This window comes from Coturnix japonica, chromosome 9, assembly GCF_001577835.2.
Source record: "Coturnix japonica isolate 7356 chromosome 9, Coturnix japonica 2.1, whole genome shotgun sequence".
Classification (NCBI taxonomy): Eukaryota; Metazoa; Chordata; class Aves; order Galliformes; family Phasianidae; genus Coturnix; species Coturnix japonica.
This window is the reverse complement of record NC_029524.1, coordinates 13,225,914-13,247,277: the sequence shown is the minus strand read 5'-3', so window position 1 is coordinate 13,247,277 and position 21,364 is coordinate 13,225,914. Positions and strand designations below refer to the sequence as shown.

Below are 21,364 nucleotides of genomic sequence, written 5' to 3'. Positions count from 1 at the left end.
ACGACATACATCAGTGTTATGATTTTTATGTCTGGATTCACCCCATCTATGTCTGTAATGCCTGCTCACATTGACTATTTTACTCATATTTGGTGAAAGCAGCAAAAGCACACATAAAAGGGATTCTCTGAAACAAAGAAAGACGTGTCTCCATTTCCCCACCACTAGAACCCACAGCCCTTCTGTCAGCCCCACACTGACGCAGGAAAACAAGGATGAGCAAGGAGGAAGATCGGCACAAAGTCAGCATCACAGAGATATTTGAAAGCATCAATGTCATCTAAGACAACTGCTGGCAGGTAGAGATCTTCCATTTCTGTTGTAGCAGCGCTGTGGCTGGGCCAGACATTAGCTGATGACCTTGGTCAGCCTAAGGGAGTACTACAGGAAGCACAGATGTGCAGAGATTTCAACTGCTCTACATGACTTGAGTTTAACATCTAAGGTTCAGGATAAGAAGAAAAGCACACTGCCAGCCTCCCTCCCTTTTTTTTCCCTTCAAGTATCAAGTTTTCTGTTAAGAGTTTTTAATATATTTATTTGAAAACAAAGTTTTGTGAAAGAGTACACTAAATAGCATATATCTGTTCTTCAACCATAAAACACGGACTATCAGCTTTAGCTCAGCACAGATTAGGGTTGCATGCACTGAACAGCAGATCTCCATATGAAGAAGGTCTTCATGTCTGTCTTTCTGATATCAAGCATAGTGTCTTCTTTAGAGGACATGATCCTGGAGAAGAGGGAGAGAAAGAGCAGAAAAGCAGGCATATTTAACTAAGGCGTTTTGTGGTTAGCCCACACATTCACCCCAGTCTGTCACTGATTCAACATTTAGAGTTTGTAGATGTCAGTCTGCTTTCCTGCCCATCCACCAACTCATGCGCATAATCTTGGCTCTTGGGAACACTGCAACATGCCAGCCCATATCTGGAAATAAAGAAACTGAATTTCTGCCTCTCAGTGAGAAACCTGCAGACCAGCTGAGGCACTTTAACCAGGGGAGGACCTGAGAACTGCACTATTCACTGCCTTGGACAGATAGACCAGGATCATTATGACAAGACTCAGAGAGCACCTGCGAGCTCATGACTCAACTGTCTTTAAATTATGCTAAGAACTATTGGGAACACAAAGCAATTCAGCAGAGCAGTGCAGATCTCTTTTAACCAATTCTGCCACACTGAGATCGAGTAGATGACAACTCTGTTATACAAACCGCTTGCCCCTCTGGGATCGTCTTCAGGAACTGATTAATCCCAGCTCATTGTCTGTGACCCTACATTTCTGCTCAGACTCTGCCCAAGGAATTCTATTTAAAAGTAGCCAAGCCTGCGTGCTTAGAGACCAGAACCAGTACAACTCTATAAGGCCTTATCCAGAGCAGTGGGATTCCCCTTCTACTGCTTCCAAACTCTTCAAATGTTTCTGAATCTAATGCAGAACAAAAGATTTAAAACCAGGGTGGTGGATGTTGGTAACAGCTTTAGTTAATCTAAAGAAGCTTTTATGTTACTTGGGATTAATAAAGGTGCACATTATATTGTACCTCATGTCTTAATCATCAATGTACTCAAAGGGCTCTGGTGGTTCAGGTTCCTGCTCCTCTTCTTCGATCTTTGGACCGTGAGCTGCCACAGGTTCAACCAGCTCCTCCATATCCTCACTGGTGTCCTTCAAAATGATGATGCCTCCAATGGAAAGCTGAAGAACAAGTACAATGAGCATTAGAAGCTGCTAACCTCCACCTTGTGGTTAAGTATTTATGGCCACAGTGTTACCCTAGGCCATATGAAACCCCTCAGGTTCCTTGTCAGCAGGAATGAATGCTCAGCACACACCAATGGAAAAGAGGACTGTGTCTAGCTAGCTACAAGTCACCATCAGACTGAAACCCTGTGCAAGCAGGGACAAAATCCTTTGCACAAGAAGCAGAGCTCCTATTTGGTCAGACTGATGGATGGTAATTTCTACTTCCTTACTTGCTTGCACCCCACATTAAAAGCTCACTGAATACTTGGGCTAAACACAGACTTCTCGAAGTCTTGGTGGAAGCAGCAGCCATTCACATGCCTGACTTTGCAACAAGAAGAGAGTAAGCAAAGCCCTGACTTCATTTGTGTCCCTAAATACATAGATGGACATAATGATTTACACAGCTCTGCCTCTCTGTGGTGCTAGGCTCATTTAAGGATTAGTCAGTGCTTTCTAGGAAAAGAACCAAAAAGCAAAGCAGATCCTTTCTCCCAACTGCTCATACGTGAAGGAGTCACAGCAAAAAGTCCTTGCTGGTGGCTTTCACATCAGCAGTCCATGTCAGAACAGCACTGTATGTGCTGACTCTCCACTGACTGGGTCTATGCCAAAGGTGTGACTTTGCCAGAAAAAGGGGAAGTTTCAGAAAGCAAAGCATCCAACATCCACCCAGCCCCCTGCCTGATGAGGAGATGGAACAGACAGAGCATATCCAGGCTGCTTTTTATATTGCCATTATCTATGTCTCATTTTGATAGAAAATGGCATGTGGATTCAAAGCTTTACCCCAGGCTCAGTCTGGCACTTTCCACTTGAAAACTAATTGAACCATAATAGCTTTATAAGGCTCATCTTAAGGGCAACAAAGCCTAGTGAAGCTTCCCTCTGTAGCAGCCTCCCAGGAGGCTATCTGAAACAGAGACTAATCTGATCACCAGCTTCCACTGACTGAGGAATCCTATTAGCAGAACCTCATAAAACAAGGGGAATTAATTACAAAGGTCACACCCAAACACCCAAGGCTAAAACAAATCCTTGCATCTCAAGGACCGAAATATGAGGTGTGAAGAGGCAGTGCTGTGTCATGCCTGGCTGGGTCTGAGCATGAACCACAGCAGGAATCCAGGCTACAAACATATTTCAAAGGGGCTTTTTATTCTGGCATTCCCCAAAGCAGTGCAAACCTCCCCAATACCTCAATTTCAAGACCCTCCTTGGTTACACACTCCAGTCCCAGCAAAAAAATACTCTTCTGTTCTCAAAATCGGGTTTTTTTTGGGGGGGAGGAATTAAAGTGAAGAAACTGCACACCCTCACTAACCAGTTCTCTATTAGGATTCAGCTTCTTACAAAGCTTCAGCTGCGTGAGTGGATGCTTATTGGGATGCACAGCAAATCTTCCCTGACCAAATACTAGTTGGGTCATTTCTTTTTTGGAAGACAGAAACTGAAAGATCCTTCCAGAGGTCTGCTAAAACAAGGATGTCTCGGAAGGGGACAATGCACAGAGGACTCCAACATGCTGATGGAATTCCAGGAAATACATTTATTAAAAACACAAGTATTTTCCTAGGAAAAAAAATAATGCTTCTATTTCTGAATAAAAGTTTTCCCATGCACAATACTGCAAAAGGGAATAGCGGAGGATGTTACGTGTTGGACAAAAATAAAAGCCAAAATAATTTGTTTCAGGAGATTCAGAGGCCAGGAACAAACTTATTTGGATTACCTGGGCTAATGTCATTGTCTCTACCTGACGGTTACATGCCATGTCTTTTCAATGTTAACAGGACACAGAGGCACTTTTCTAACTTCATGTGTAACTGAATAAGAAATCTGTTTAATTAAAAATATAATCAGATATCTCTGTTATAAACTCTGCTTCAAATAATAACACTCCAGCACGAGGCATCGTGCATTTATTATTTTTTTTAACTGATTTGACAGTGACCCTCTGTTCAGCTTTTCAGCTCACTGGAAAAGCCATTGCTCAGTCTTTATGTACCCAGCAATGTCATTAACACAGAGCGTGTCTGACTGGTTTCCAAGTTACAGCATGTGAAAAAAGAAAGAGAAGAAAAATAAAACAGCATCAACACAATGAAATGGGTTGTAGCAGCTACATTTCCCCCCCTCAAATAGAACTGCACATGATCATCTGGACGGAGGGGAAATACGACAGCAGTGAAGTCACCAATCTCTAAAGCAAATTGTAGTGGTGCACCACATGTGAGTGGCACTTTCATGTACACACAGAGCTTCAGGGTCCTAATGCACAAGCCCAGCGCAGGGAATGTTCTGTCAAGCACATAGACTATAAATGTAATAGTAATAGTAATAGTAATAGTAATAGTAATAGTAATAGTAATAGTCTCGTGCGGGTTGTGACACTTACTGGTTTGAAAGGCTGATACCGGCAGCTCTCTGTCATAGTAAGAACTTTGAGCTGAGCAGGCATGACTCTTGCTGGGTTGTCCAAAAGCTGGAAATTGGGCTCAGGCTCTTTCTTCTTTTCTTTTTCATCCTTCTTGTCAGTCTCATCCTGCAGCAGGAGAACATCAACATGGTTTTAACAGCAGCCTCTAACCCCTTCCAAATTCAGGAGGGTAAGGGACAACTTGATACTCGGGAAGCACTTCTAGACCATGAGGAGAAGCCACTTATCTGCAAGCAACAAGCTAAGACGCATCAGACAGCTGCACAATCAGTGCCAGAATGGATCTAGGTACTCCCCATTAAAGCAATGCATCACTTGTGACTGCAAGTGAAAGCACATTCAATAAGAGGTGGTAGTTGAACAGTTTACTTGTGGCTTTCCTTTATTATACTTAAGCTCACCACTTTTGTTCACAACTTAAAATCCTTTCATATCATTACTGAGCATGTGAAAATTTCTAAAAATTGCCTTTGTGTTTTCACTGCTATAAAACCTGCAGTGACCTTTCACACTATGGGCAGTGACAACAGCTCAACCAAAACTACCCCAGAGACTCCCTGAGGAACTACAGCTAGGAGCTCCTTCACCACTGACTCAGCAGCTGGAGGCAAAAGGTTGGAAGCGTCATTTATATACGTAAGAACCTGGATCATATTTTCCCCATTGCTCAAGAACATCTGCGAGTTGCAGGCAAAGAGATAGAGACAACCAATAGGAAAGTATCAGGAACATCACCACATGCATGGCCCATCTCCTAACAGCAGAATTACTGTCACAGTTACTGCTCATTGCTGCGCGGTTATCTTGGAAGATATGGATTAGCAGCCACATAACAGGCATATGAGAAAAACAGGAAAGCAACTGTAGCACTAAAACATTTGGACAATTGCAAAACACTGAACTTGAACACAGCAGGTGGCAGCAAGCTCCCTTTTGCTATCCTTGTTTTTCTTCATTTAGCCAAAAACAATCTTTTTAGACAGCTAGAGAGTAGACAGACATGACACGTGAATCCCTTCCAATACTTTGCTTCCTCTCAAAACCTTCACTTAACTGTAGGTTGCAAAACTTTTGGAAGAAACATTCATCTGCTCAGCACATTTTGCTGCGTCTATAGTGCTGTAAGAATAATCTAAAGAAAAGGTAAAGTTTGATGACAAGGAAACACTGATAAAGGAGCAAGAAGTAAGATCACAAATTCTACCTGCACATGAGATTGTTCATTTTCTGAGCCAACTCTATGAAGTTCAATGTCTATAATATGGCCAATATTTAAGAAAGCACATGGATAAGAGGAAGTTCCCTTGGTCTGGAAATATGAACAGGCAGTGAAGTAATGTACAAAGGGTTCATGCACTTAAAGGCGCATACATTTGTCAGAATAAGCTTTTGCCTTGAAGGAAGTCAATTACTTACATTACTGAGGAAGCTTTAATTCTCAGAAATAGTGGATTCAAAAGTAATATAGCCCATTGCTTTTAACAGCACACACAGGATGCTAATGGGCATATGCAGTACACCAAAATGCATATTGATGTTATCCTAAGAACTGACTGTAATGCAGGTCATAGCAGGGACATTGTTAAGTGAGCGCCAGCTTTCCTGAAACACTTCCCACATTTTTAGGGGATGGGGGCAGACACACAAGTTTCAGTGTTTACACCCACCACTTCCATCTTTTCTTCTTCCTTCTTCTCTTTCTCCTTCTCTTTTTCCTTCTTCTTGGCTTTTGCAGTGATGGACAGGACAGCAGTGGAAACCTGGATATGTCAACAGAGGAGACAATGAGTATGACTGCAACACCATATTATACATCAATCCCCCCAGTAAGCAAACAAAGGGAAGCCAATGCTAGGTCAGTTCTCAGTGCAGGCATCAATAAGATACGTTTCACACTCTACACACCGCTCTCTTTAAGAGTCAAACAGGCCATCATGAAAGCAAATAAATGGCACAGATATATGAATGTAGACTGGGTACAGTCATATATGAGGAAGGACAAACTTCCTAATTTAGGGATTAATCATTACTGTCTGGGTTTCTACATGAGATTTTTGCTTAAGTATTTTTAACAGAACAACTAGTGGAATTCTTGTTATTGGGAAAAATCTGTTGCCATGGTTTCTGTGGTGAGTAATCGTATATATAGAAACTCTTAACAATTTAAAAAGCAGCTCCACTCTTCTAAACATTCAGCTCTATTTCTCACCGACCTCAAGAAGCATGTAATGTACACGTACATATATATACACACATAATGTACTATGGATGAGCCCTCATGAAAATTCAGCACTTCCAAGCGATAAAGTACTCAGAAACAACAGTTAATAGAAGAATTCAGCATGTCTCTCCACTTCTAGTGAGTACATCTCTGTCTACAGTAACTGTAAATTCCTCAGAGGAACAGAGCAATAGTATTTGTCATGTTGCTGGAGACGGTTTCCAGGCTGAATGTGGATTCATGGTGTGTTTTCATTTTGGCCAGGGAAGTTTATAAGAACAGACTCATCCAATTCATATCCTATTCAAAGGTGTGAATGCAGCTATGAGCAGTAAACTTTGCCTTTTGTTAAGAGTTCATTTTTGGGTTCCTTGTCAGTATGGAAACCTGTCCTGCCCATCATTCAATTCTGACAAAACGCCATACCATTTTCACACAATGTCACTCATTAGCGTGACGTGCCTGAGGTCTCCACCGCTGCAATTGCTCCCCTGGGGCTGCTTCACCTGCTGCTGTGGTCTGCACAAAGGCTTAACTATTTTTGCCAGGAGACAAATTGCTTCCACTGTTGTTCTGCTATTCATCCCTTCCTACATCTCCATGTGCTCTCAGTTTCACACTTTTCTTTTTGCGATCACTCATATTTCAGTACATGGCCCCACTGCCCTGAGACCAGATGCACTTCTGTCCTTCCACATGCTACTACCTGAGATCTGTCTAACCTAGTATTCTCAGTGGTCCACGCCACACACAGGGACACTGTTGTGGTAGGTGCTGCATGCAGATGATACATAAATCAGTAGGACACTGGAAAAAAAAGAGTTTTAATCGAAGCTTCTGCTTGACCACTGGAGATAAGGGAAGTTCCAGCAACCCAGTAGCACAGCAGCTCTTTCCCATAATCAGAAAGTCCCAAGCTCAGCAGGAAAAAATAGCTAGAATTCTCTTTCAGAGACAACAGCAACTGCCAATTTTTCTTTTGCTCTTCAAATTCCCTGCTAGTGCCACCAAAATCAATGTTTATACTAGGAGGGAGAAGGGGCTGGTCTTTACAACACAGAGAGATAGTCCAAATACCTTTTCTTTCTCCTTTTCCTTTGGTACCTCCAGAGGTGGGGGGTAGGCAAATGTGGACGGCTTACAGTTGGATTTGTATTGGACTTTTGGCATCTAAAACAAACAGTTAAAATAAAAATTGTTAGAGACAAAAAGCAGGGGAAAAGGTCCACAGCATAATAATTACTTTAGCTCAATTTTCCTTCCAGCAGAGACAAACACAGATCCTCTAAAGAATACAGGCTTCCCTTTCCCCCGCTCCGGAAGCAGAGAAACTGTTATCAGTGGCAACAGTTCAACTAGAACAATGTTATTCAATTATTCTATAATTCGACTCTGGCAAGCTCTCTTAGCCTCCTCCATGTACTCCATGCTATTCACACCGTGCTTTGTTTTCATTGTTTCAATGCTTTTGTGGTTTCGAGGTTATTGCTGTGCCTGCTCGTATTAGCACAAAATTGGTTTAGGACCTAAGTGAAGATCTTTTAGTGCACGCTAGATCAGACCAAGCACCGCCTGACAGTCACCTCTTGCAAAAGGACAGCACTTGTTGGGAGCAGGCAACCAATTTTGCACATTGTCTTATTTTTACCTACTTAAGCAAGGCCAGAAAAGCACCATCTGACAGCCCATTCAAATTCTGAGGGTGAGTTCTCACCTCCCTTCCTTTATGACACCATCGCAGACTAAGAAGAGACCAAGGACTGCTCTGAGGAAGGAAGGTGGGTGTGGTACAGTCCATAACATACATTTTCTTACAGCTGGGTGGTCTCTGCCCACACATATCGAAGAGTTGTTTTCTTCTGCTTTGAGATGAAGGGGCCAAAGTCAGCTCTTCACAACTCTCCTACCTCTATCCTTTCCACCAACTCCATAACTTTAGCCTGTTTTTCAGACTTCTTCCAGTTTGCACCATTTCTGGCACACATAAGCTGGAGGAACTCAAAGAAAACCAATGCATGCATACATCTCTCTGAGGACACTCAAGTCGTACAAGCCATTAATGCCCTTTTTCTCCACACATTACATACCTTAAGATCCTTGTTAAGTCCAATGACACATGTTGGGGTGAAAGCCAGTGACAAGAAGTGACTCAGTGGGAACCAGAACCAGAACTGGGTGAAGACCAGAACTCCCACCACAGAAGGCATGTGAGTGTGTCCCGTCCTTGACTGCAGTGAAATAGTCACATTATGTCCCCCTGGAAATAATGAGAAATGACATCACTTGAGTTGATGCGCCCCTGGGTATTCCATGAGGATGCTGGAATGATGCATCTCTAAAACAGCTGCTGTGACGGCGATTAACACGGTATGAGCCATAATGCTGTCAGCTTTCTCCTCTGTGATCTCACCTTTCACAGTTAAAGATGTGGGTAGTGTAACTGCCTCTATCTATCTCTGTACATCTGTTTAGTATCACCAAAACAATCAATGAATAGAGAGCCCTCCTATGTTTTGCCAGGAGACACTTAAAACCGAAGTACAGTTTAGAAGGTAGAGAGACCAAACAGGCAAACCTTTGTCATAACTACTTTCAAAACTCAGCTTATCGATGAACCACAAGGCAAGAGCCACAAGGAAAACAGCACATATGAAACACTCCATAGAGAAACTTCTCTGTCTGCCTCCTTGAACAGCCTATTACTCAGATGAAATATGCCTACAGTTTTATTCTGCACCATCTCAGTAGAAAAAAATGTAAACAGCAACAACTTCAAAAGCTCCTTCTAGAGGCGATCAATCTACGCAGCAAAGAGACAAGCTCCTGCAGGCTTTGCAGCAAAATTAAATCTCTGCCAGACAACCAAGTCTTAGGTTTGTACTTGCAAAGCAGAGACCAAAACAACTCCATATGTTGATATAGTGCAGAGACATCCAGCTAGAAACCAAATTGAAAGATTGGGCTTACAGACAGTGTGAGAAAGTGTTAATCTGATCTTCAGTCTTTGATGAGCACAGTGAATTGAGTTGAAGAGAGCACCAGGCAAGTCCATTACCGCTGATGTGCCCAAGTGCAGGAAGGTTAACTGTGTTAAAATACAAACACTCCTTCCAGACTCGGGGCACTTTGTGGCTGAAAACTCCCAAACTGGAGCAGCATTCCTTTGGTGTGCACAACCAACCATCTGTAGTAGTGGCAGGCAGCAATTACCAAAACTAACGAATGCCCTGAATGACACAGTTATCTTACTTATATGTCAGTTAGTCCCAGGAGAAACAGTGGAAGACAAAGGATTTTGATGTTCTCCTATAGGATATTATGCATACATTCAATCTCCCCGCTGTTCCTTTTGTGGTAGCAATAGATCTCCTGCTGTTTGACTAGAGAGCTCCTTCCAAGCTCCTATTTGAAGACAGACAATAATAATTTGATTTCTGCTTTCACTACTTCCAGGTTTGCTTTGCTTTTCATTAATTTCTCTAGCACCACTCTCACACTTGTATTTGAATTTGCAACACTGATGAGGCATTGCCTGAGATGCTGCATTATCCTTAAAACAAGTCAAATGCAGCACATTTAAATCTCTGGTCTTCTCCTCCATATTTACTTTGAATGCTTCTTCACCGCATCACTATGTAAGGGCCAGGTCAGTAATCTGCAGACATTGTAGGTGAAACAGTCCAGTGGATGTTGCACGAGCAGCTTAAATACACTTTATCAAACTTTTGGAATTCTTTTCCAATGTATTTTTAACCTTCAGAATGGCATCATCCCATTCCCAGAACTTCTTGGGTGAGTAACACGAGTCATATTCCATAGATGCTGTCATGCTGCTACTTTCTGCTGGATTACCTGCAAGCAGACCACCCCCACTCCCAGGGTTTGGTGTGGAGCAGGAAAAGTGGAGAGACATTGCATCATTGGGAACTATCTTAACAATTAAGCTGTAGCCCCAACAACCTGGAAAGGAACACATGCCAGACCTTTGGATGGATGGATGGATGGATGCTGTGACACGATACCTCAAAAACAAACCAACCAACCAAATTGAAATCAACCACTCAAAAGACCCTCAAAACACAGCTTTTTTAGGGCGGTATTATAATATTCATTTTCCAGAATTCATATTGCTATTATAGCACGATTTATCAGAAGCCAAGGGACTGTCCTGAGGGCTACAAGGATTTACTGGCTTAATATTAACAAGGAAGGGGAGCACAAAAAGCAGATGCTGATGATTTCTATACTTGATGATCTCATTCATGGCTTGTAATCATGACAGCACTTTTGAAACACTCATAACTTGATTCTACAAACTTCTTTCCTTTGACAGGTTCTCTGATAGCACACACACTTTGCTGGGGGTATTTCTGTCAGTGCAGCTCAGGACAGCACTACAGCACCATACTCATTAGATGCTTTGTTAGACCTTGGAAACCAGTTTCCAACCCCAACTTACGCTGCATCCTCTTTTCAAATAAGCATTTCTTCATCTACAAAACAAATGTTTATATTTTGTACTGAAGTATTTAACAGCTCAAATATAACGTGTTGTGTGAGATGCATATTTTGATGGGCAGCAGTGAGGAGATGGGCAACTCTTTCTTCTGTAACTTGGAAGATGACTCCTTTTCTATCCTAAATTGCTAATACCATCAAATCCAGGACGTACACCTTCATGCTGCCAACAGCTGCCTCCATTCAGTCCCACGGAGACCCTTCTTTCCAGATATACTACCTAAATGTTTGCATGCTGACTACTGCTCTTCCTCTCTTCTCACTGATTGAGAAATGCAGCATCAGAGAATCAGGGAAGATATGTACAGTTCAGAGAGCAAAATAGTTTCCAAGTAGGTTAAATGCCAACATCTGGTTAAGTCACCATATCCCTTTTATAGCTCACATGTACTAATACATATTCCAGAAAATAAGGCATCTTATTTTTGCAAGGAACAGAAAGGTATTTGTCAGTCTGAAATAAGAGAGCTTATCTGCACATGAATTATAAAAGTTCAAAGGTTTTTGGGGAAAAATAATATACTATATTTAGACAGTCTATACTTTTCTTGTTTTAATACAGTAAAAAAGTAGCTGCTGGCAGATAACACAAACAATCTTTTCTTTCTAGAAGTGATAACTAAATTTGATCGCCCATTGTTCAGATAATCATTTGTAGTTGGATGGGAGAGATAAAAGATTTTTTTCTTTTAAGAGACTAATGAAAGTGGCAGCAGGTTAAGAAAGGGAAGTTCACAGTCTTGTCCTAGCAGCACAGCGAGATATAAAGAGTTGAGATGTTGGCACAAATTCACATGCAGTTTACTGAAATTGAGTGCTTATGGTTCCTAAATCATTATATGATACCCACGTGACACATGAAGCAAATAAGGGTTTAGCTGCATTTTTGTAATTTAATCTTAAAAGAATTTGAAACCAGTCTGTAAAGCTGACAAGCTTTGAGCCAGCTGGTCTCTTCCTTCCCAGTGATACAGTATGAATAAGGGAATGATCAAAATCACAGTAACAACCGTGTCAAAAAGGGCTGCTAAGTCTGATTTCCAGCAGTGGTATGTGCATGAAGCATGGAGCAGCCTGACTGCCATGTGCACACCAGGAACACAGCTCTCTAACTACAGTTCCATGCAGATAGGTGCAGGCAGCCCTGTGTTTTTCTCCCCCAGCCACAGGGGTTGGCAACGTAGTGATTTCATACAGACACTAATAACAGTGCTTAGTGCTGTGCTTCCGCCAGGCCACGGGGACTTCTTTGCTGCTGTGACTTCAGGACTAATCCTGATCTCAGAGCATGATGAAAAGCAGCTTGTTTCTACCTACCACAGGGAACAGGGGAAAGGAACTCCATGGCTAGGAAAGCCCACAGCACAAGAGACCAGTTGGGACAAACTGTATTTGGATGCATATGACAGCAGTGGAAACTTGGAAAGGAGGTACTACTGACACACAGTCCTGTACAGGTCTTAACTCCAGCAGAAGGAAAAATTCAAAACAAAACATTGTTTGCCCTTCCTTGCTTACAGAAACCTTCCTTAATAGGTCCTGCAATTCAGCCCTACTGAAATGCTAACGCCCATTACAGAATCTTCCCCCTGCTCAATACTGAGACATTCACACTCATGAAATGTTCCCTAAACTAGAAAAAGGTACCCTCTGTGACCTGGAACTACAAAGCAAGGTTTCTTCCTTTAATTAAATAAAATTAGTTGCAGTCAGAGATTTCTTGCTGCCATATGACAAACATAAAGCCAGCACCTTATCTCCTGAATGAAATTGCTGGTACAGCTATGAGAAGCATGCTGTAATCTAAACAAATTTAAGAAATGTTGACTGCTTTACATGCTTGGGAAATTACCTGCATCCAAAATGCCTTGTGCCAGGATTGCTCCAAACTTGGCCATAACATCATCGTGCTTATCGTTGATCACTTTGGAATAGAGTTGTCTGAACTGGCTGACCTGTATAGGAGAAAAAGGAAGAAATTATAAACCAGACATATAAAACATGAGTCAAATATTCTGTGTCTTTATGGGAAGCATCCTGAATTTCCGCATACTAAAAGAACATCTACTTTTTCAGTGCTTTTAATTGTGGGTGATAGAAGTCTAATAATTAATTAAAGAGGCGTTCCCCACTTGCAGACACTCATAGAGTGATTTTTAAGTATTCAGGATGGATGTGCATTTCCAAACCAAATACAGCAGGCCTTTGGGAACTGCCTGAGAATCTCTGAAGCATCAATGGAATAGAGACCAACCAATGAGCCTGTAGCAACTCCTACACATTCTTAGGTGTGTGACACTGAGCTTAATTCCATTTCCTCCAATTCCTACTGCTGAAAACCTCAAACTTATTCCAGTTTTCCTGTAGAATATTTCTACTGTATGGATAAATGGCCCCACGGTGCATCACCAGCAGATTTTGCTTAATGAAAATATTGAATAATGTAACACATAATTGCAGCGTATTTACCACAATGTTTTAAGTGTGCATTAATAAGGGAAATTGCTGAACCTTTGCTTGTACCATTGTCACTGCTGCAAATGGCCTAAGTTCACTCAGGGTTGAAGATACAGAACAGCATCATATCTTAGCTGTGTAATGCATACAGCTAAGTGATTTTTATCACTTGAAAAAGCCGACCAGGAAATCCCAACCTGCAATTCAATCCTAACCCACGAAGCTGCATCCAATCCTCAGCATAGCTGGAAAAATCTTCCACACCTGTTCCCTAAATTAATTTTGACCCAGATATCGAAGAGATATTTTCTTTTCATGTCACACCTTCACCTCACGCACTCAAAAGCAAAGGAGACCTTTTGGAAGGTTCCTTCCAAATCTCTGGAACCAGTTCCTCCCTCTCTTGAGCCATTTTGTTGCTGGTATCCCAAGCCCTTTTCCTACAACTACAGCCAAGGACAAGGCAAACTTCCATCTGAAGTCATCAGAAACACAAAGCACCAGACCACCTGCCCTTAAACAGAGGCAGCAGAATTGCTGTCTGTTGTTAGTTCTCTACTTGCCCGTTCCCCTTTGCACGAAGAAGCTTTTAGTTATGAGGTGGTAAGGCCACGAAAGGGAGGTGGCAGGAATTCTCGGGGCAGCCACACATACAGGTGGGTGACAGGGAGATACTGCTCACACAATACAGGGTTTCACTGGATGCAGTGAACCAGCTCTGCTCACTGCCTTGCTCTATTTATGCTTTTTTCATGCTCTCCCAGTGTTTATTTATAAACACTTACACTGAGGTTTACACATTCAATATAAATAGTTTGTTTCTTAAGCAGGACCTCTGGCACGCTGGAAAAATACCTCATTTTGAACACACAGTGTTATTTTCTCACCCTTCTCATACTCACAGCTTTGGAGGCAGAGCACATCTTGCCTAATGCTCCTGGAGTGACATGGGCAACCACATGCAAGCTAAGAGAACCAAAGCTTTCAGATATTATTTTAGAGATACATAAGCAACACGTAAATCTGTTAGTTTGGTTTTACTGATCTACTAAATTGTAGTGCTTTTGTTTAGAGCACATCGTTCCTCTAAGTCCAGGTGCAGCTTCCAGGCTTGGAATATTTATAAAAACAGTGGGATGTTACAAAGCTCTGAAAAAAAAAAATCACTCATTCAGTGAACTGTAACCTGGAATTTGCACAATAATCAAATCTGCAGAGAACAAAATGCTGGGTGAGGTGAGGAGATGTTGAGCAGGTCTGCTAACGTTCATGCTGGCGTCTGAAGTCTGACAGAGAAGCACCTCAGAGCGTGGCAATCGCCTCTCCACAGCTCCTGCTCACAGATACCAGGGCACAGCCAGCGTCAGTGCCACCACAAAGCCTCCAGCCTGACCTGCTTTTGACTTTTTGCTTTAACACCAGCAGTAACAAATCTCTTGTGGTAGGGCAGGAGAGCACCCTGCCTGGCTTTACGCACTGGGCCAACCTACATCCAAGATCTGACTCAACTCTAGAATGAACAATAGGTCTGAGAGCTTTTTCAGGCCGTTCCTATAAGTAAACACAGCACTGGGCATTCTTAACTGGATCAGCTCCCAGCTGTAGAGCCTTCCTTGCAGTTGAGGAAAGCCTGCTCTGGCAGGTCTAGCTGTAGGAAAGTGTTATCCTCATGCAGCCCTTGCAGAAAGCAAAGCAGGTACAGACTCAGCTCCACCTTTGCTGTTGTGGCAGTGGCCTCCTACAGAATGAATCAATATGACACAGACAACAGTTTGTAAAGCAGTTGATGTAAAACATGCCAGAGTTTATCCAGCATGGTCCTTAAATCTGCTATTGCTTTCCCTTCAAATCGCAGCAAGGAGCAGATCCCACACTGCTGAACTGATCTGCTGAATATGCTGTGAAACCTGCAAGGTCTGTTTCTCCCTCAAAACCTTCAAGTGCTTTCAAAACTTCATAGCATTTGGAAATACCATCAAGAAATTTGTTTGGCCAACTTCTTGGAGCAATACTAAAACATCGGCAGTGACTCATTTCATCTTTCCTAAGATGCCAAGCACCATTTTCACAATTAACACTGGTCAAAACTGCATGCTGCTGATTTCAAATTAAGCCAAATGCGCAACCTTAGAGACACAGAGGAAACAACACAGGCTTTAAGGCATGGGAATGATACAGCACCATTTCCTACCACAAGCCCGAGGGGCTCGTATTATTTAACATTTAATAGGTTGTTTACCACTTCTCCCTCCACCAGTCAACATCATGCATGCAAAGCCCATGGGACTGTTAATACAGCTTCTGCTTTATTAACAGCTCACTAATGGAAACAGCGATAGTCAATGTGTGCGATGCTTATTGCAAGTGCAAATTCTGAAGGATAGGATTTAGGAATCCATTTCTAACAAGACAATATTTAAATTGCTTGAGTGCTTTTCCTACCCATCTTTGAAAGTGGAAGCTATTCTATGTACGATGGCCGTCTTCAAACTATGTAAGAGCATACAGCATGTCAAGCATCCAAAAGTAACAGGCTTCTGTGAAGGAAAGCTACGGTCAGTGCTGCCAGAGGACTGCAGAAAACACTTTTGCATCCTAGCAAGGCCTTGCATTCCAGTTAGAAAATAAAAGAAATACCAGGTCACGGTTTCCTGACATCGTAAGAGAAAATAGGCCGAGATGATCAAAGAAGAAGGGAAGAAAAATACTCAAACTTGCTCATTATCTTCTCATCCTGGAAAGAGATCACTGCCCCAATGCACAAACAGCAAAAGGAAATCCAATAAATCCGATACAAGATGTTAGGACAAGTAGCATGCCTCCCAAATTGCTGTCTTAATTGCCCTGCTGGTCACAAATACATAACAAAGTTGCCATTGATTTCTGTCGCAATGATCTCATCATATCTATAATTTAGGATTCCATTTCACAAAATAAACTTGTTATTGTTCTACATCCTACACTAATATGGTTCTTAAATGTATCAGCAGAGGACAGGAAAAGCCACACTGGCTGATTGCAGAGGAATCTGAGTTCCAGCTCCAAAGAGACACAGTCAGGTTTACACAGCAGCTGTCATTCTTTGGGGCAATTCAGAAACTTGCAAGTTTAATTATTTCTTTAATAAATACATCAGCCATTTAAACTTAATTTGTTTAAATAGTAAGTGCAACTGAGATGACAAATAGAAAGATAAAAACACAGTGAATTGAAATAATTTGATTATTAAATCCCCACTTAATGCTATTATTTCAGCACTGCAACATGCAGCTCAAAACTCTGAAGTTGGCTTTCTTCCTTCTTGAAAACCTCCCTGTATCAACGCAGAAGTAATAAATGCACTTTGTAACTGCAGCCCCAACCAGTTCCAAGGCAGGACTACTGGTGGTAGTGGTTCTGCGCTAAGTATTGAGGAAAATAAAGTATAAAATAACAATAAAAAAAGATGGGAAACCCAGCTATTTTCATGGACAGATGAGGAGCTTATTTGATGTTCTCAGCTTGAAAGGGAAAATAAGATAAAAGCATGCTTGAGAGAAGGGGTCCTGTTATTCTCCGTGAATCATATTCCAACCTGAAGGGAAGGAATGGAAGAGAAAAACGCTTTAAGTAGAATTAATGCAAAATGGCTAAGTTGGATAAAGCAGGGCCCCTGTCTTCATCTCCAATTAGCACCAGAGAATCTGAAGTCTTTTGAACCCAAAGCACACTGCTGCAAAGAACAGGCAGTACCAAATGGAGAAGTAATGACAGGAAGGCAGTCAGACTTTATGCCATAACCTTTACTAAATCACTTTCCCGCATGCCAAACATCTCAGTGCATTTAGCAGCAGAGAAACAATGATATGAAGTTGTCTAAATGTAAAACTTAGCTTCTTGATAACCCCACAAAGACCACAAACACAGTTGGTGGGACATAAAACCCAAGGAACTCTGCCTATTAGCTGCTTATCTATCAGTAGCTCTGTCACGCAATTTAGGAACCTAATCAGATTAAAACATGTCACTGTAACCCAAAAATGGCCAGTTATCTGAACTCCACCTTTTCACATCAGAACTATTTTTCTTCAGGCTGGCAGAGAGCTCCAAAAATGTTTCCCATGGAAATAAGAATCATAAATAACTTAATGGGAGGAATATTCTTCATGATATTCCTTCCTCTTAATTTTGAGCAAGAAACCACGGTATTTATAGATAACTTCCTTCAAAAGAAATAAATTTGATGCATTTTGTGCTCAGTTCCTAAATTATCAGGTTCTTTCAAGGATTTCTTATTAGTTTATAACTTGTAGGATTTTTGTTGCCACGTTTTCAGTATTTGCAGCATTCATATGACCATGTCATGAATTGCCTTTTGCACCTGTATTACATAACAACACTTTCATTTTGGCTCATAAATGGGGCTTTAGCATAAAGCTATTCCAGTTCCTCTCCCCATTTTTAAACAAGGCATTGAGCCCCAGACTGTACATCTTATCCTATCCTGTATTTTGCTAGCCAACTATTTTATCCTGCTTAGTAAGCCTACATATTACACAGACCTCCAAAGCTAAGGATAGCAGCACTCTCTGGGGAAAGAAATCTGACTTAGTACACACTAAAACGACCACTCCTTCCATCTACACTTCTGTACAGGACATGGATTCTTTCACCCATCATCTCAAAAGACTGAAAACCCAATGGATGGATTGCTCATAACAAAATAAAGTATCATCCTTATTTTATCATCCTTACTTTTCCCTCATTCTCCCCATCCAGATGCAGTAAAAGTGTGGCTGCTTTTATTATAGTTCAATTTCTAAAACGATGTCAATAAAAGCAACCCATTATGATAGGCAAGTAGCAAAGTACCAACTACAGCTCGGCCTCACTGCTCAGCAGAGGAGATGAAACGTGAAACCTCAAAGCTTCTATTAACGCACTTTTAGGCTGAACAAATGTTTGCATATTATCATCTGTCATGTACACACAAGGCAACCTGTTTTTTAAAAGCTAAACACAGCACATGCAACCTTTTTTGCCCTTCAAGCAGAAAGAAAAGCTCCATTAAAAAAAATTATTTGCTATAAAGTAACTGAGACAGTTCTGGAAGCAGAAACTGTTTCACCTGAAAAGCCTACATTAAGCTGCAAAAAAAAGCCAACTTTACTAAACAACTCTGCTCACACACATCACAAGCCTACAGGCCTCAACACATTTGAGAGGAAATCAGATACTTGTGTCTTTGCAAGATAGTTTAGTATCACTACAGAATACACTCTTTATAAGCAGGAGTATGTATTCATACAACATCCAAAGTTAAAACGCTATCAGCATATTTCTATTGCCATGCTCCATTCAAAAGCGCATGCTCCAGCCCAAGCAGGGGTTTCCTGCTCTGCATTCAGCTCTTGCTCTTTTTGAGGCCCATACTCTCTTGCTAATGCTTACGTGCAGTGCTGAGCACTAACAACCTGACATCCAAGACCACACTTCCCAACTAGCAAGCTGGTATGTAAGGCGTGCCACTGTTACCTTTGGGCAGGTAATCTCAGTCTGTTGGATCATGATAAGGGCAGATGCAATCAAAGCTCCTTGACGTACATAGTTCACAGGATCATTTGTCATTGGTTCAAGCAAATTAATTGCTTCCTATTAAAAAAAAAAAAAGAACAAAAGCATCACAAAGTTAATACTATTGTTTTCAGTATCCTACAATTCAGTGCTGTAATCCAAGGTTAACAGATAGGTGCTAACACATACATTTAAAAAAAAGCAACTGGAAACTTAAGATGGATGGAACAAGATCTATCTGCAGAATAGATCAACAACTGTTGTTAAAAGCAACAAATACATTCAGTGCATGAGAACTACTGACAATGGCATGTCTTAATCTATAAACACAAATTATGCCTATACTTTCTTTGCCATTCTTTGCAACAAAATGCATCAGCATTACTTTCATTTTCCACTTAAAAAAATGACGCAGAGATACCCAACAATGTGTCAGAGGTTATAACATGAGATAATAAAGTAATCAAGGTTCCAAATTTCTGGCCTTATACTTCATTGTTAGAGCCCATAACATTCAACATCACATGAAAGCACTCAAAGCAAACCCACATTGAGTGGGACTGCCTATAAGCACCTACATAATAAATCTGTGTTTTGAAAACATTTTAAACTCCTCTGCTGCTTCTCCAAACCCAGTAACTTCCCAACTAAGCCCAGCCTGAACACCATCTATCTTGGATCTAGCAATAAACATTCATTTAAATATTGAACATGGATTATGAAAAGCTGTAAGGAGCCCATCGTAATAAATGTTGCTTAGATATCTAGGATCAGTGAGTGCAATTTGCTGACTTCTCAGACTAAATCATCTCTCTGGGAACATCTTTATTCTCTGTTTACAGTTTTGCCACTTTGCAAGCCATGGCTTAAACATGCAAAGAATTATTATAGTCACAAATTCATCTCTATTCAACCAAGGGTCTCAGTGCACAATGCACAAGATAACAAAACTTTTCTAAACTCACTGCTGCCAAAATGAGATCCCTCTCCTCCTTCAATTTCCCTACAGCTGTATTGTCTCTTCCCTTCTCATGTGCTAGCTGCAGCCCTCATCACATCTCTCAGTGTGCTTTTCCAGCTTGATAATTCAACAGAGAACTGATGTTTAGTCTGGGCCAGTGTTCTGAGGGTTTGAGTCTGCACCAACTCACTGGGGAGCTGGACTTGAGATGGAGGAAAAGATGGCAAGGGGGACTAAGATTACCCATGTCCACAACAGCAAGTTGTCAGAGTACTTAGCTTGTGCTCACCAGCCACACTCTTCAGATCTAAGTGGACTAAACCTTAGCAGTTTGCATAGCCATGGGCTGTATAGATAAACTTGGTCTGCGGCAACACAGGGGCTGTCTAAAAGCACTCTGAAATGGCATGTGAAGACTATAAGAAGCTCAAAGAGCACTTTTAATCCATTATGTGATCTTCTGATTACAGAAGTTGGACAGACCTGGCAGACTCTTGTACTGAGTATTCTTCTGTTTGCACAAACTGAGGGCATGAACAAATGCAATTGAATGCACGAGTATCCCAGCACAGACTGCTCAGTGTACTTCACTCAGGGTGAGGCTTTTACAAACAAGCTGATTTTATACAAAACACCATTTCTGAGAAAAACTTCTAGTGCCCTCACTTCGACTGCTTTTTGCCACGTGAGCTATCTTGAAGACTGAGCTCTTCCACCTGAAGGTATCATGGATTGCTCATTCATTCATGCACTGAACACCATATACAACATGTTGACCACGACCAAAAGCTTCCCAATTTCTGAAGTCCAATATAATTAGGCTTTTAAAACCTGCTAATCTAAGCTTTGGAAGGTATGTATGTGCATAATCTGATGGTTTAGATCTTTATCATACCAAGCATCTGGAAATAAAACAGACTCCTTTTGTGTGACTAAAAGCAGTTCCAATTAAATCAACTTGTCAGATGCAGAAGGTTAAAAATAATTAGCTCCTTGATTCTACCTTCCACTTGAGAACAAAGCAACCTGGATAAAAATAGCATTTTCAGCAGGCTTTCAAGTCTGCGTGCTTTAGATACTAAAGATGGCAGGCAGCACATGTCAGCATTCTGTGCATTTCACAACAAGTGACATGCTGGGGAGCATTGTGTGCAGGAGTCAAAGAACTAATGTTTAACACTAGCAGAGGAAGGGATGACACAGATTCATTTGAGATGTACTGAAGATATGGAAACATGAAATATTAATTTCAAATATATTAACTGTGCATCTATTTCAAAACTGTGATTCAATACTAGTACTGACTGCATACGTATGTGGATGAAGTATGGAAGCTTATTCTAGAGTTTACTTGTTGCTTGTTTCATAGAAGTGAGAAAGACCCTTGCTACTCACATGAGAGTCATCTCTTTCTTAATGACACTTCTAAGGGAACAGTGAATTATACACTGGAAAACACAAT

General features: G+C 41.3%; 1 protein-coding gene across 1 annotated transcript in view; it reads right to left on the bottom strand.

The window, feature by feature from the left end:
* Positions 1-519: 519 nt before the first annotated feature.
* The window catches only part of PSMD1 (proteasome 26S subunit, non-ATPase 1), a 57,390-nt gene continuing 36,545 nt past the window's right edge, over positions 520-21,364 (bottom strand). The window contains exons 18-25 of the mRNA XM_015871677.2: positions 18,903-19,019; positions 12,784-12,886; positions 8,501-8,670; positions 7,491-7,583; positions 5,860-5,952; positions 4,151-4,297; positions 1,550-1,704; positions 520-733 (exon numbers count right to left, since the gene is read on the bottom strand). Coding sequence (XP_015727163.1) covers positions 1,558-1,704; positions 4,151-4,297; positions 5,860-5,952; positions 7,491-7,583; positions 8,501-8,670; positions 12,784-12,886; positions 18,903-19,019 — 870 coding nt within the window. The 3' untranslated portion in view covers positions 520-733; positions 1,550-1,557. The remainder of the gene's footprint in view (positions 734-1,549; positions 1,705-4,150; positions 4,298-5,859; positions 5,953-7,490; positions 7,584-8,500; positions 8,671-12,783; positions 12,887-18,902; positions 19,020-21,364) is intronic.